The sequence below is a fragment of the Centruroides vittatus genome, unplaced genomic scaffold, assembly GCF_030686945.1.
Source record: "Centruroides vittatus isolate TY-2023 unplaced genomic scaffold, ASM3068694v2 contig_1408, whole genome shotgun sequence".
Taxonomy (NCBI): Eukaryota; Metazoa; Arthropoda; class Arachnida; order Scorpiones; family Buthidae; genus Centruroides; species Centruroides vittatus.
The window spans coordinates 819,098-836,470 of NW_027120884.1; the positions used below are offsets into that span (position 1 = coordinate 819,098).

At 28.2% G+C, this 17,373-nt stretch overlaps 1 protein-coding gene across 2 annotated transcripts in view; it reads left to right on the forward strand.

The window, feature by feature from the left end:
• LOC136968168 (gamma-aminobutyric acid receptor subunit alpha-6-like) overlaps window positions 1-11,635 on the forward strand; it is a 54,344-nt gene extending 42,709 nt beyond the window's left edge. The window contains exon 9 of one of the 2 annotated variants that reach the window (XM_067262133.1): window positions 11,212-11,635. In XM_067262133.1, the coding sequence (XP_067118234.1) occupies window positions 11,212-11,508 (297 nt within the window). In that variant the 3' untranslated portion in view covers window positions 11,509-11,635. The remainder of the gene's footprint in view (window positions 1-11,211) is intronic. The other variant, XM_067262135.1, reaches the window with a different exon arrangement.
• The last annotated feature ends 5,738 nt before the right edge of the window (window positions 11,636-17,373 follow it).

Here is a 17,373-nt window from a genome sequence, read left to right on the forward strand (position 1 = left end):
ATAAAAATTTTCATTAAAATTTAGCATTTTAAAAAGGTAAAATTTTTAATTAAATCTTTTAATCAATTTTAATTTTTGAAAAATCATTTTATGCTACTTTCAAATTATAATATCCTAAGAAAAGAATTGCTTTACCTTTAGTATCATAAACATAAATATAGAAAAAGTAATATTCATCAGCAATTGTATACATTTACGTTGTATATATGATATACATTTCTACAGTGCCCATTTGTATACATACAAAAAATTAATTCAATTTTTTAAACTGCTTTTTCCCTGTTTTTCTCCACTAATTTCACTTTTTTGGTATGTTTAATATAGTTCTAAAAAATTTTTCATTTCGTAATTTCTGTCTCTTAATCAGTTTAGTATGATAATTTGAATGTACATTTCAGAACCTTTATGTTAGAATTTTAAAAATTAATATCGCATTTGGATTTTTTGAAAGGTTTTTCTTACAATTTTCTTTAGAAAATATTTTGTTATAATTTTTATTCATAAAATACACTTTTATTCGTGTATTGTTATTATTATTTTTATTTATTTTTCAACTGGAATGGCATTCGATCGCTAGAGTTTCGTTTATATTGAGTTATACTGTGATTTAATTATGGGTCTACAATGCTCGCTACATTGTCGAATTCAACGTAGAACACAATCTTTCATTCAAAACTAAGCGAACAATTCGATACAAATTGAAATTTATTGTCCTATCTAAAAATAAAAGAAGACACTGGAATAAAAACGTTTTTGCTAATTTCTGTTCGATATATTATCAAAATAAACAATATTTTTATTTGTTTTTGAGAGAAACTAAACATATTCCTTGAGGTATTTTTTCTAATTAAACTATAATGCAAAATAGATCCAGATAGAAGAGGCCAATAGATTTGGCTTGAGCTGTAGACACGGTGGAGCCTCAAAATTTAGTCTTCTATGTAAAAGTACGATATTAAAATGATATAAATTAAAATTCCTTTTAATAAATGATGAAAATTATTTTATTTATTGATCTTAATTATATAATTTTATAGCTTTTTCAGAGGGTTGAATCCCTTGTTCGTAATTACTCCAGATTCTATTTAGCATCTTTCAGAATGTAATGTAGAATAAATTCAAATATTGCTTAATTAAATGTATAATAATTGAATGTAAAGTGTACTGAAGGTGAAAAAATATATTTTGGTTTTGTTATTAAAAATGGTTTTTATATAAAATTAAAATGAATTTTATCACAAACAAACACAATAATGCAGAGTTCTTAGGGTGTTCGTCAAATGGCCTGTCTATTAGAGTGAATTTTTCAAAATAGTCCTGAGAGGTCTAATTATATTCTCAGATTTAAAATCCCAAAAGAAACCATTAAACATCAAAGAAGATCTAAGGTCCTATATATAGCATCTTACGGAAGGAGCAAGAAAATTTAAACGAAAAATTCCAAGTTTTCTTTTAATTATATTATTGATATTAAATAACATAATGAATTTAATAACATATCCTGAAAACAAACAACAATTTAACAAAATATTGGTTTATTTCAATGAATATATTTTAAAAACATTACAAATATTATTTATGTTAATTATTCCAAAGTTTTTGCATTTAATTACAGCAATTATTTTAATTATAATAAAAGAATTTAATCTAAAAACATGAAAAAGTAACAAAAGCAGTTATCAATGAAAGTTACGCTTAAAATAGAATCAAAAATCATAAGTATTTTTTAATTTAATAAAACAAAATTCTTCTACAAAATTCTCACTTCAGAGAAAAATTTTTAAGTTTACACGATAATTTTTTTAATTGGATATAGAGCGAGAACAAATTTTTTAAAGTAAATTAATAAGTTTATATATTTAATTTTATTAATAAAAAAAATATTCATTGAGTGCTGAAAAAATAATATAAAATTACATTTTTGAAATTCTCATTAAAAATAAGAAAGTATCTTCATTGCTACATGATTATCATCAAGTCCTTGTAGAGAAAATTTAATCACTTTAATTCAAATGAAAATAATAATAATAATTAAATTTAAACAAAATGTGAAGAGAATAAAATGAATAAAAATATATTTATTGAGAAACAAAAATTTTTCTCAACTCTGACCGAGATTTTGATGAAAAATAATGAAAAAAAATCATTTTAAATAACTCTTAAATGGAAAAAATTCAAAACAAAAAAAAGAAATACGTCAAAAATGACGTCGATTATTAAACGATTTGCAACTTTTTTTATTATTATTTAATTTTTTAAAATTTTGATTAAAACAATTTTTATCGATAAAATTTTTTACTGTCGTCTAAATTATTTCCAGAAAAATAACAATTATTATAAAAAATTATCTTAAAAAAGTTCGAATTGAAATTTAATCTTTTATAATCCAATTATTTTTAAATACTTTCACTTTTGTTTCCCTCTTTTATATTTTACATTAACAAATTCTTTACTCTTTAAAGTCTATTGATATATTATTTTAAAATAAATTATAAGACGATTATGAAATAGCGGATATATTTTATTAATATTTTTTTAAACAAAAAACTTATTATTTTTTTAATAATTAATAATCCTTTCTGTAATATAATCATTATTCACTTTCACAAACAGGTAAATTTTTTCTCTTGTGTTATTTATTATAAACATTAATAAATGAATTTTTTCTTCCTCATTCATTAATTATTTTATTTTTAATATTTAACGTTTATATTTAAAAACTATTTTATCTTATATTAATTAAAATAATAAATTTGTTTCTGTAGTTACGAGTATAGAAATGCCATAGAACAATGAGCAATTATTTACTGTGAAATCGTCACAATGCCAGACTGAAATGTTTAATATTTTAATTTATTTAATTTAAAATATATGCTCTCCACCTCAAATTAGTAGTCTTGCCCCTGTACTTCATACTTTTCCTGTTAACAAGTGAGTCATGTCGGTCATCTATCTAACTCAGTTCTGGGGACTTTTTGAATTGAAATAACATCACTTCCGGTTTAAACCGGAAATTCGTATATAGTTAATCAGGCCTCCGACTGATCTCGGCATTCATCTATCTATCTCCGTTCTCAAGATTAAGGATGGACAGACAGATAGAATTTATAGGTCTAATTTTAAAATTGCAGCCCAATCACTCATTTTATATTGAATGTATTATACCGTAAAAACTGTCAACGAAGGCCACTGATAGAAATATTAAAAAAACAGCCATTGTTTGGAGGTTATTTTGTATGTACTTTTGTTCAAATGTAAATAAAAATTCCTGAAAAGTTCGGCTGTTGTTAAGAGGTGTCCTTTTTTGGAGGTGGAAATCATGTTTATGATTATAACTGTAATTATTCACTTAATTATATTTTCATTCTTCTTATACAATATTCATACGGAAATTTTCATATAATTTTTATTATTTTCGTAATTTTTAAAACAATTTTTAAGTAAATTGTTCTAGTTTAAACAAAAAGAATCAAATTGTGTTTTCATCATCATTTTTATAAATGATAATACAAAGATAATATTGTTACTATTATTGTTATTAATATAAAAATACAATAAATATAAACGTTAAAATAATTTTTAAACAATTTAAATGGAACATTTAAGAAATTTATTTATTTATTTTATCGAATTATTCTTCTTCGTTGAAAACAATTGAATATATTATAGTTTCAAATTTATTTAACTATGTAAATATTAATTTTATATTTATGCATTTACTAAGAGTTAAATTAAATTATTATTTTGTTATGTTAATAATAATTTAAATTTTTAAAGTATTTTACATAAATCCCATAAAACGGGAGAATCTTTTAAAAAATAATATTCTTTTTTTTTATGGAATTTACTTTATCAATATATTAATTTAATAGAAAATCGAGCATATTATTCAATTTTATTCTTATTATTTATAGATCAAAACTGAGAATTAAATAATATTTAATAAGAATCATTAATAATAAATTCATTAAATAATTCTAACAATAAATTTCTCGTAACAGTATTAATTTATAATAAGTTATCAATGAAAAGTTAAATATTCTATTTATTACTTCTGACTTCGTTCTTTATACTTTATTATATTCGATTACAAGGAAGGGTGACTAAATATCTTCTCGCCATCTGGTGACAATGTAAAGTAACTAAAATTAGAAAAATGTTTTTTGTTTATGTCAAATAAAAATTGAATTCGGAAATAATTTTGTTGTTTAAACTTCTAAAAATAATAAATACATTTTTTTCATTTTATATTTTATCTTTATTATGTTTCCAGATCAATATTTCGATACGAATGGAATATTCTGTTTCGTTAAATAAAATTTAAATATTAAGTAAATTTTTATTTAAATTTAAAGGGTAATTTGTTTTTATTTTTAATTTTTTATGCCCTGAAGGCACTTTAGAGGGTCTTTTTCCATGGCCATTTCTAGTAAAGCTCATAATGGGGGACCGGGCGCAATAGCGGATCCAGAAATCTTTAGAGGGGATGCAGAAAGGAAACGATATTCCTTACAGATTGTGAAGTAGGAACTTTATGTTGTTAATTGGAAGTGTCTTGAGAATTTTTTCGCAAATTTGAAATATCCGTACCAAATGAATATTGAACCGGTTGAATAAACTAGTTCTAGATGATGTGGTATTCATTTTATACTGCCTTACAAAACTTTTTGTTACCGAGATACTAGGCTATACTCCAGAAAAAACCTTTAAAGGGGGTGCAGCTGCACCCTATACACTCCCCTATACACAGTCTTTGGGGCTATGTGATAAGGGATTTTGTATGACACTACCTAGTCCCAATCCGAATATACGAATAGCTGCCCATGCCCTATTAGCACCCAAAAGGCGGAAACAGTTAAAAAACGAAAATAAAATAGGCTGGATCTCGCGTAAAATTTCCGGGATTCTTTGCCCTGATTCAATCCTGGATACCTTAGATGGGTAGGTTGACGTCTACCGCTGATAATCGAATGTACCGGTAATAAGGAATTACTTCAAAACTGTAGCAAAATAAATACCCGTACGACTATTTTATTCTAAAGCTTTTATTAATGATTTTTAATTAATTACAAATAGGGATATCCCGGTACTACCGATATCGTATCTATACTTTCCTTCGATGCCGAATATTTCTGTACTCGATTCTTTTGATTCGATACCGGTATCGGTACATTTCCTTGGGTATCGTTACATTTTTCACAGACAAGTAAGGTCCGGCCGAAACCAAATTTTGCAGCCGAATCAGAAACCGAAATGGAGTTTTACACTATTTTCGGTTAAGATAAACTTATATAAAAACCAATAAATGTACTAGGTCAAATGTCATTTCCAGAATCTGCATATGCTTAGAGTTCTGATTACTATTTATAAATAAATATTTTGTTAAATATCATGTACACTTTTGATTGTTAATTAACTTGGACCATCAGTGACGTTTAAAACGAGCTACAGTTTATATATACTCATTTGCACTAACAGTTGTAAAATTTGAACACAATAAAGAATTTTTAATGTAAAGACACTATTTGCCTCGTCACCGACGATTTCTTATCCACCCCTATCCTATGTATAGTAGTGCCCACAGAGCCCATTAACATGACTGTAGATCTGGGCTTTTGTGTACCTAAGATATCATACGAATGCAAACTGAAGTACTGCTGATACACTGAATTCTGAACTACATAGCCAGGATTCAATTTCCTGAGTAAGCTACAAAATATTAATTGCTGCTCTGCGGTTCACTCGGTCTTCATTGTAATGAGTACAGTACACCTATCTCAGAGACCTCTTTAACGCGGTCCATTTTACGCGATTTTGAAATAACGCGGTCGACAAAAGAAAACTAATATTTTTTTACGCGATTGATTCTTTAACAAAGACAGGTAAAAAGAACAGTACAGTACTATATGCACACCAGAGAACGCTGTTTGTTGATTTAATGTTTCCTATGCTATCTTGTTTTTACTATATTTACGTTCAAATGATGCTAATGATAAATGTTAATAAAGCTCATATTTCTTTTGTAAATTGCTTATTTTTTCGTTTCATTGAAGTTGTGGATCCTATCGAGATTTTTCTACGGGATGCGTGTATTGTACTTTTTACAAATTTTTTTATACATCGTTCTTTTGAACGTATCCACCGCGAAAATAGAAGGATAGGTGTATCTTCTCGGCAGTAAAAACAACTGGAAGGCGACGCGACAGATTGAACAGCGACAGCAGGTATGATTTCCAGTTTTGATACTCGATACTTTTATGGTATCGGGACATCCCTAGGCTGTTTATATGAGATCTTCGTGCTATACTAAAAGACTTGCAAAGATCTTTCAAGTCCTTACTGGATTTGCTGGACCATACAACAACTTGCTGTATTGATGCAGCAGAAATGTACTTTGAATAAAAATCGTGTAATATTTAAATGTTTTGTTTCTATTTTATTTCATGACTTCTGTCTCATTTTTTAATTGTCGTACCAAGTACTTTGTTGACGCTCTTTGACAGGTCATAATTTTGTTTAGTACAATTTTATTTTACAAGACTATTTTATTTTTAAATTTAGCATTGTACAACCTCCAAATACATTATAAATGAATTTATTTTATATTCACATGTTTGTTATTCATATGATAGCAGAATTACTGAATTTTGCGCGAAGTTATATTGTCGAAGATTTAATCTGAATTTTTGAAATTTAAATTAGAATTTAAATTTTTAAATTCTAAAATGTAGCACCACGTAATGTTTTAACAATTCACTTTAGTCTTATTTAAAATTTCTAATAGTTGAATGTATATATATGTATATGTATGTATGTATGTATGTATATATATATATATATATAATTTAAAATATCCTTGACAAACAAAGTGTCGTAATGAATACACTGAGTTATTAGAAAAGCCTTACTGTCCTTAGAATTTTATTATTATTTATAGTCGTCTACGTGGACGTTATTTATTAATAGGACATTATACTGGTGTTTAATGATTGGCACAGTAATGAGAGTTAATTCAGGAAAAATTTCTTTATTATATCACCTGTAGTAGCAATATCGTACACATATTGCTACTGTTTCAGGTGATATAATAAAGAAATTTTTCCTGAATTAACTCTCATTACTGTGCCAATCATTAAACACCAGTATAATGTCCTATTAATAAATAACGTCCACGTAGACGACTATAAATAACACTGAGTTATTGTTTAAATGAGTAAGTAAAGCGAAACACTAATTGTGCAAATTTGTATTAAAATTTTTGAATTTTGCAAATAATTAATATTTTTAAAGCTAGTGAGTATTTTTTTAAATATATGGGTTAAAGTAATCCATATTCAACACTATCTGGAACTATATTTATCAGTCCAAGTGCAATCACATCTGGTACGATGACTTTTCACGACATGCGAAAGATATTTTCGTAAAATATTAGTATCAAAACTTATCACTGTAGCACTTTTGACGCTGAAAACAACAAACGTTTTATTTGAAGAAAACCTTCATGATATATGATGCAGAGACCTTAGAGACATAACTAATCCTTTCTTATAGTTTTCATGTGCAGTTTATATTTGGCCGCAAAATTTGCAACAAGCATCATCGACCTTCACCACCTTCTTTGCTCACTCTATCTGGCTTCTCAATCTTACTATTATTATTGCTGATAACCTAAGCTGCTGGTTTTTTAATTCGTCATTGTCTAACTTTCTAAGGCTTTTTGACTTCTTCTCTCACAAGTTCATTTTTTATCGGTCGTAGGAACATTTCCGCCTTCTCACGTAAAGCTCTGATTTAAGTCCGGAGGAAACCAAACTTGATCTTCCAACCAATTTGTTTTCAACAGGATACTGATGAATATCCTGTTGAAAACAAACTGGATGACAGAACTAGCCGACTTTTGGCAGTGGTTGTCGGTCCTACCAAGCACATTCTTCAGCTTTCCGAGTAGGAAACACACGACTAATCGCTCATCAATGAAATTTTATCGCAAAAACTGCTGCATGCAGCCTCCAATATGTGAAGGCACACCGTCATGCATGATAGTAAGTTGACTTGAAGGCATTGTCGCTGTTGCAGTTAAGATACGACAAGAGTGTTGAGCATCTCTGTCTATCATGAGTCATCACAAAACAATTTACAGGCTCGTTAGAACTAGCTTCTTCAATAAACAATGATCCAACGATAAATGTGACTGTAAATTCACACCAGACGTTAATTTTAGGCAAGTCATTGAAATCTGCTAAAAGCGTGAAATTTCTCGTGGTCCAGTGCGACCGTTACATGTGTTCACTTTCCCGTTGAGGTACAAATGTTTCGTCGCACCACATGGTCTTCCATGGTCACGACACATCCGCTTCTATGCTGGCAAGGAAGGGTCAGTTGGGTTTCCTGTTGGAGGAAAGAAACTGCTTGTTGTGGTTACTCTTGAACGAATAACAACGCGTTAACTTTTTTAATACTTTCTGCACTGTAGCATAGGATACATGCAACGACCGTGACTCTGCAAATAATCCTGTAACATCATTTATTGATTGTTCCAATAGCTATGGTAACATCTTTAGCAACTTGTGAAGTGATAAATTTGATTTTTCATCAAATTAAATTTCCAGGCGTTTAATTTTTCGAATCGAGTACCATTCTCCCGAGATCTTGTAGAGCGAATAATTCTCAGCCTAAATTCTTATGAAGACGAAATTCTTGAAATACACCATTGCTCATAATAATAACACTCGACAGTTGAGGCAAGTTTTTATCCAGAACTTAACTGCAATACGTGTGCTTATGCAAAGGAAACTGATTTTTAGTTGCTTTCAGCGTCAAAAGTACCATAGTTGTAAATTTCGGTAGAAATTTTTTTAAATGGAAATATCTTTCGCTTGTCCTGAAATATCACCATATGAGATGTGTTTATATTTGAACTACTAAATATCTGTGTAACATTGAATAATAGGGATACTTTAATTATATTCGCCCCGTATTTCTATGAATACTTTAAAAGTATACTTAAATAATTATGAAATAATACGAGACAACGAAATTACTATAAATATTGCGATGTAACTATTGCAATTGTCGATTTATTATGGAATAATCTACTATTACAATTAATTTTTTATAAATGTTTGTCTTAGCAATAAGATACATATATGTATTAAAATGAATATATCATTATTTAAGATAAATATTTAATTAAATCTATAAATTCAATGAAAGATATTTTTATTCATAGTTTGTTTTCGTGGTAAGACGTTTCGAATAAAAAACTTTCAGCAGGAGTTACACTTTGTCAAAACCTGTCATCCGATACCGAATATGGCGTTGCTTATACCACGTTTCTTTGCATTATTGTCTGGTCCAATCCGTTTTTTGTTGGACAACATCTATCACCGAGAAAATTTCATATCGAATATATTTGTAAACCAACAGATCCCTCGACAACTGTTCTTTGAATAAGCGACCAAACTAACTATAAAACGATTTATCTCAAGAATAACATTCTCTGGCAAGATTTACCTTTTCATAAAACGGGAATTTTATCTTATAAAAAGGAAATTCCAAACATTCATGTAAAGAACTAGAGACCATCTCTTTGTATTGTTATTGCGTATGTTGTCTTTGAATTTTTATTCCACGTACCAAAACTCTAACTTATATTGTAACTTAAGTTCTGTTATGCAATTTCTTTTCTGAGAAGATGCTGACGTTGAGTAAATCGGTTTTTTTATTACATAAATTATTTTTCAACCTAGTTATTAAGAACTTGTTGAAATATTTAAATCTTACTTAGTTTGTTTTCAAATTTTTAATTGGACATTTTTTAGAATATATGTCATTCCAGCCGAGTATGAGAAGCTTCATATCCTATGTTTCTATCATATTTTAAAGTTCATCCAATATTTTCCATTCGTTTTAATTCTTTTATCTAACAATATAAAAATTTTGCAATGTCAAATATCATTAATAATGACGTGATAGCAAGATACTTTTTCTGTTGGATCTTTGTTTCCTTAATTTACAAAACAGTTGCATTAAAACAGAAAATTTATATAAATTTACCAAATATATGCCTACAGAAAGACTTCTAAAGCTCGATAATGAATTCCAAATGGAAACTAAAATGCAAAACTTAGGAATTTATATTTCTATACAGTTGCCATAGGAATGGAATGATTATCATTCCGATCCTATAGCATTCATCTAGAGGTGTGTGTGTTTTCTGTTGATAGAATTTTCTAACAGAAAACTTGCGCTCACAAAAGCACACCTAAAAACACTAGAATATCAAAACTTTTCAATATTTCTAATAGATTAATATTGTATACATTTACAAAAGTGAAAAAATATTGGAGATACGAAATATTTTTCTATAATATATTAATTTTTCTCCTCTCCTGTTATATCAAAAAACTACTTCTAAATCATAAGTATCTTCAAATATTCACACTTCGATACTTACATAAATATAAAAATGATAATTTTTCTCGTATATTTCTGTGATATTTTAAATGAAAAACAATTCATAACAATATTGCATATGATATACAATTGTTTTCCATTTATCTAATATAAAGTGTACAGATTGTAATAATCAAAAATATTCATTATGCAAACCACAAATAGACGTATTTTTTACATTTGAACTGCATTGATTTCAATGTAAGTAACGTTGCTGTCAGAGAAGAAATTCTTTCCTATTTTTGGCATATTTTTTAAAAAAATAATAAGATTAAATTGTTTTCGTCTTCTCTCTCTATCTCTATCGATTTCCTTTCTATTATTTATACAGAAATGTCATTTGATATATTTTAATGGAATTTAAAATATTTAAATAGCTCTTCTATGAAAGGGAATACATTTTCTTTTACGATTATCAAAATAGAACAGTAATAGAATAACCGTACATCATAATATAATAAAATATATAAATTTATTTTATTATAGAGATAACTTGTATATCATTACATTAATAATTCATATCTTATGTATAGTTAGTAATTATTTATGTCTCACTAACAGTCACTAAGTGATATAGAAAGTACAGTTAATGCCCCATGTGTATATAGTTCCTTGTTTATTTTTGGTTGATTAAGCGTAATTTCTTGATTTACGTTTATAACAATGTTTATAATATTATGTTTCATTCATTACAACTTTATTTATCTGTATTATTTTAATAATATCACAAGAATATGAATTTCTTATCTGTTGTAGACAGACATTGCCGAAGGAGATGCATCAATTAGGGTGTTAACCTTAGAAAATGACTGCGAAGAAGAGAACTCCGATTGTCACCAAATTCATCAAATTATGCCAAGAAGAGTACAAGAAGAGCCAAATGAAAACGATATTGAAATGAGCTCTTCTCTTGATTCTTATGCAAGATTTCTCTTCCCCTTGATTTTTACTATAATTAATATTTTATACTGGACATTCTTCCTATACATTAGCGATGACGATATTCATCCCGATCATTCAAACATTAAACAAAATATATTACTCCATACGTAGAAGTAAATTATTTAAACTTATGTATAAAAAATCTCATTCGAAGATTAAAATTACGTGTGATAACAAGGTATGAGAATTACCTTTAAAACGAATGATTTATAAGAATAAAATAAAAAGAAATAAATATCAAAACAAGAAAGATAATAAATTAAATATTATAATTATGAAAAAAGTTATTTTATAATTAATTTAATTTAAATAGGGTAATAATAAAATTTGCATAAAATGATTAGCTTCAGAAATTGAAATTAACATCTGTTTTCTTCCTATCAAGTACTGTTTTGTGGAAAAAATTGTAAATTATGACGTCATATTTGCAATATTTACTGTAAATGTAAATTATTTCATGAAAATTATACTAATTTCGTACGTTAAAATTACATTTTTTCCATAAAATTAATGAAAACGACCATAAATGAATATGCAAATTATAAATGAACAAAACGGACTCTGCGTTAACGCTAAGTATAATAATTAAATTCAAATCATTTATATTCAAAGTGGTAAAATGTGCTGTTTTTATGTGAAATTTTATCTTTATTACTTTTTTTAAATTAATTTTTCTTTAATAAAATTTATACCCTTTCCCATATTTCTTCGTGTGAAATATGCAATTTGAGTTCGAAAAGTTTAAAATGAGCACACAATTGCTTGTCATTTATGTTATTTTTGTTGAATTTGTGCACTAAATAACTCCAATAATTACGGGTATTCCATTAAAAAAATCTATAATTATGTATTAAATTATTTCAAAATTTCTACGAAGTAAACAGCATTTAAAATATCATTAAATACACTAAAACTAATTACAATTTATATTTATTAAATTGCAAATAACTTATAATTTAAATTAACATTAACTTATTAAATAATTCTTAAAATAATTTTATTGCATTTTTCACCATGTTTATAATAATACCAACGAAATTCGAATAGGTCTAATATAGACAGTTAATTAAAAAAAATCATTTATAAATAATATTATTTTAAAGTAAAATAACTTGAAAAATTTCAAGTACGATAAGGATAAAATCAAATTTAAAATGTATAAAATTAATAATTTATATGGTATATTCTCTATATAAGCTGCCTCATGTTGTCTTTGCCTTATAAACACTTTAATGTAGTTTCATTAAGAATAGTTTAGTCTCTAATTTGCACCCTTTCTCTTCAATTATACTTAAAAATATAAAATTACTTTTTAATATATATTTAATAATGTAATCACATTAAAAAAAATTATGTTTCTGCTCCACACCAAAAGGATAGAGAGAGGAGGAGGAGGGAAAAAATACAAATTTATCATACACCTCATTAAAAAAAAATCAATAAAAATATGTGTATAATGTATATTTTTTGCTTTTTATCGTGTAAATTTATTATTTATTTATTGTACTCTTTGGTTTACTTAGATAGAAATTTTATACTTTTGCACTGCACTTTGCATATTAGATACAGTTTTTATAAATACATTTTAGACTATTATTAGCATTAGTCAAACTTTTTACAAAATATAAATAATAAAAAAAACTTTAAAACATGTTTTAAAGATTTTATTTTAAAAATAAAAGCAATAATAATTCATTAATAAATTCAACGTTGTTGCATTGTTCGCAATGAGAAAGTATCTAACAATTTAAAATTTAATTAGGAAAAAAAAATCTTAAAATAAATATATATTATTTTTAACATATTTATTTTTAATTTTTTTTAAAATTTATTAATTATAAATAAGAAAATTTAAGTATATAAATTATAACTGTAACATATTTTATTAAACACTGTAAGATGTACCACAGAGAATTTCATATATTATGGAATAATTGTAAATAAAATTCAAAAATATTATTTGTAAATTGATTTAAATAAAGAAATAAAAAAACAAATATTTATTTCATCACAAAAATAAATAAATTTTAGAAAGAGAAATGTTTTTTATTTTAATTTAAACTGAATTCGAATATATTTTTAATGAAATTACATAAATTATTAATTGTTTACCTTTTCTTAAAATGAAATACCGAAAGTAATTCTAAAGATTTTGAGTATAAAATCTTTATTTATTATAAAATTATTATTTATTATTGTCAGAAAATGAAGCAAATAAACGAATCTAACGATGCAGAGAAATATACAGTTACATGTAACACGAATAAAAGCTGAATGAGGTGCCACACAGAGACGTAGCAGACCAAACAAGACAGTGACCTATGACCAAAGAAATATGAAGCTCGCCAACACAGCGCCGTCTAATACAAAATATGTTTTAGCACACAGGGATTACATTTTTACTTTCTTTCACACTTTCTCTATCGCTGTGTGCTATATACATAACAAATATCAATTATTTTAATTTAGATTCGGGAAAATGTTAAAATTAATCAAACTTAATTCCCGTTAGCGGTTTCTTTAGGACATAGCTAGGCTGAATACTCTGCTTCCATGTGTTGTTCTCACGTAGGCTCTCATATTCCTTTTTCATGGCGGTTAGTCATGCTTCTCTATCGTCTCGATTTAACGCTTCAGATACATGTCTGGGATTTTGCCTTTAACAACTTGATAAACTTTTCTCGGTCTTCCGCGTTCTTCCGTTCTTTGAATTTTTGGACGACCTCGTTTTTGTTGGTCCGTGCGACTCTCCTCTTGAGTTTCTCGTTGTTGTTCTTCAAGATATTCGTCCACGTTAGATTCATTATCGGACTCTTCATCTAGTTTTGTGTCGTCCTCACTGTTCATCTCTGTAGACATGTCGTTTGGTGCTTCAGCAGCAAAATCTGACTTCAGAGATACTCTTCAGAAAAGTGTTACTTGTGTGGATTGTTTCAACAAATCTCATGTCATATGCTATGATGACAGTATTCGTGCCTGGTATCCTGAATCGATACGCTTTTGACTCATTCGAGTATCCGACCAACACGTACTCGTCATCTTTCGGATGAAATTTTCCACGTTTTCGAGTCTTGTTCCGATGATTTTAATGAAATCAACATAAGGTTTACGCTTAAACCATAGCTCATTCGGTGTTTTTCCATCGAGGGCTTTTGTCGCACTTCTATTTCTAGAAGTGCGACAAAAGCCCTCGATGGAAGGTTGATGGCAGAAGCAATCAATACGGCCTCATTTCTTTCTAGAAATGAGGCCGTATTGATTGCTTCTGCCCATAGTGACTGAGGTAGATCCGCTTGCAGCATTATGCACCTCGCCATTTCGACGAATGTCCGATTTACACGTTCTGCTACACTATTTTGTGGTGGGTGTATTCGACACTTAGTTGTCGTACGATTCCTTTTTCTTCAAGGAATTTGTTAAATTCGTTCGATAAATATTCTCTACCGTTATCTGTATACGTAGCTTTTTGATTTGATGACCTGTTTGTTCTTCGACTCTCGTTTATCAGATTTGAACGCTTGGAGAATATCTGAGCGAAGTTTTAGCATTATAGTTTCCATATAGCGTGTACAATCATCAATAAACATTGCAAAGTATTTTGCACCTCCTGATGAGACGGTTTTCATTGGACCACATATATCGGAATGGACTAAACCCAAAATCTCTTTCTCTCGATGATGCGACTTCTTAAATGGTTGAACGTGTATTTTGGATCTATGGCATATTTCACAGTTTAATTCTCTTGCATTCGTTGAAAGGTCCATACCTTCAACCAGTTGTTCCATTTTAATTTTTCTTAAATCATTAATATTTATGTGTCTATATCTTTGGTGCCACTTTAATAGGTTTTTGTCAGTAGTTTCTGCTGAAAATATCGTTTGGTCTTCCACTTTATTGACAACATATAGGTGGTCACGTTTCGTAGCTGTTAGCATCGTAGTACCATCTTTACGTTTGATGATAGCATAATTCTCCTTAAATACAACAATGTATCTTTTGTCAGTCACATTTGCTACCGATAAAAGGTTGTGGCGCAATTCCGATACATATAATGCGTTTTGTAGTTTTACGGAACTTATTGCTCGTTGATTTATTTTCAAATTGAGATTCACATCACCTATACCAACTGCTTGCACATAATTCTCTGTGTCAGTATATACTTTAGCAGTGGCGTGCCGTGACATTTGATGATAGGGAAGCTGTTTTCTGTAAGAAGCCGACTTACAGGGGCAACCAATTAATTGCGCGTCAGGGCCCGTTCGTATTCGTTTGTTCGATAAGCCAGTAAAAACCGTATACTTCTTTAAATGTATTTTTAATAGATTATCTGACGTACTTAATAAATAAGAAAGTTCAATATAATTACCTCCGTTATTAGATTCAATAAATTCCCTATGCCCCATAAATGCCAATTCTTGCTTTGAGAAAAAACATATAACGTCTATTAATTTAGATATATCTATTAATCGTAATTATCTGGTTATAATTTTCAATATTTATTTTATATTGTCTACCAATGTTAAATTCTATTCCGCTTTGATTTCCAAATTGCTTCAATTTTACGAAAGAATCGTCATTCGTCATAAATTTTATCGTCAAAATGTCGAAATTTTTTGTCCACGTATTTATATTTAATTTAGGCTTTAGTCTTTCTCTTTTAATAACGTTTTCTTTTTCATTATATGGTCTTGAGCCAAAACTTTTTGAAAATAAATTTTTTAATCAAATGCTACGATATAAGGGCTAAAATTAAAATTATCAGAAAAACTTACTTGGTAAAACAAAATGTGTGACGAATATACATGCCTAGTACAAAAAATTCTTCAATTGTATGAATATACTTTTAAAGAAACATAATTAAATATAACTTTGTGAAGAAACGTACATAAAAATAACAAAATATTCTTTACTTTTTAAATCTTAAAACAATCCACTTAGTGAAATAGCTCCCTACGAGTGGCTAATGAATGGAATCGGAGATGGTCCAGGTAGGTGTGTGCATGCCAAATCCCGAGGGTGCCGATACCGGTCAATGTCAAATGCCTCTTTTGTCGCATCACTAGTACAGTATATATCAAAAGACGCGACAGGGTTGTTGTAGATTTTAAACGTTTCTCACCATAGCTGTAAAACTCTAAATATGTTAAACTTAACAGATTGTCCGTTGTTCGTTTTCTAACTAATTCGTTTTAGGACCAAGTGTTCACGGAAATTTCCAAAATTTACAACTTTTCGGTCACTCTCATTGAACTGGAAAAATTTCTGTCTTTATTACATCGAATATTATGAAGAGAGCAGACCCCACTGTACTCGGCAAGAGATTGGTTCAGTTAAGCTTGTTTAAGTAAAATTTCGGCTCTTTCATCGGGGTTTTATTTATGTTTCTAATTCCCTAATCGCTTAATTATTTAACTACTTCTTAAGTAGAAATAAGTTGAAACCGGTTACTTTCTACTTGGATATCTGTAGTCTTAGGAAAGAAGTGGAAAGAAATTTTTATGACAACCGATACATAAATCGTAAATTTAAGGAAAATAAATTCTAGAGCTTTTTTTGTACCATTGTACAGTACGTCTCATTAATTAAATTTGGTTGTAAATGATGCTGCCAAAGTAACAGTTAATTTTTTAACACTGTACTAGAAATGTACACGTTTTTTCTGCATCCCCTTACAGATGGGACATACTAAATCGTAATATCACCGGTTTAACATTGAAATCCGTAAGTAATATAAGATGGGAGAGCGGAATAAACGCAGAATAAATATATCAAATATTTTAATGGATTTTTTTAAACTCCTGTCAACTATACAGAACTATCCATAAAAACATACCAGTAAATTCCTATCGGTTGGGTTAAGTTATAAATCTAGTCCAAGGGTGGGCAACCTTTTTTATAACATGGGCCAGAATAAATTTTACGTTTTTTCCGCGGGCCGTAGTAGTTAATTGACGCCTTCTTGTGACTTGTAATTTT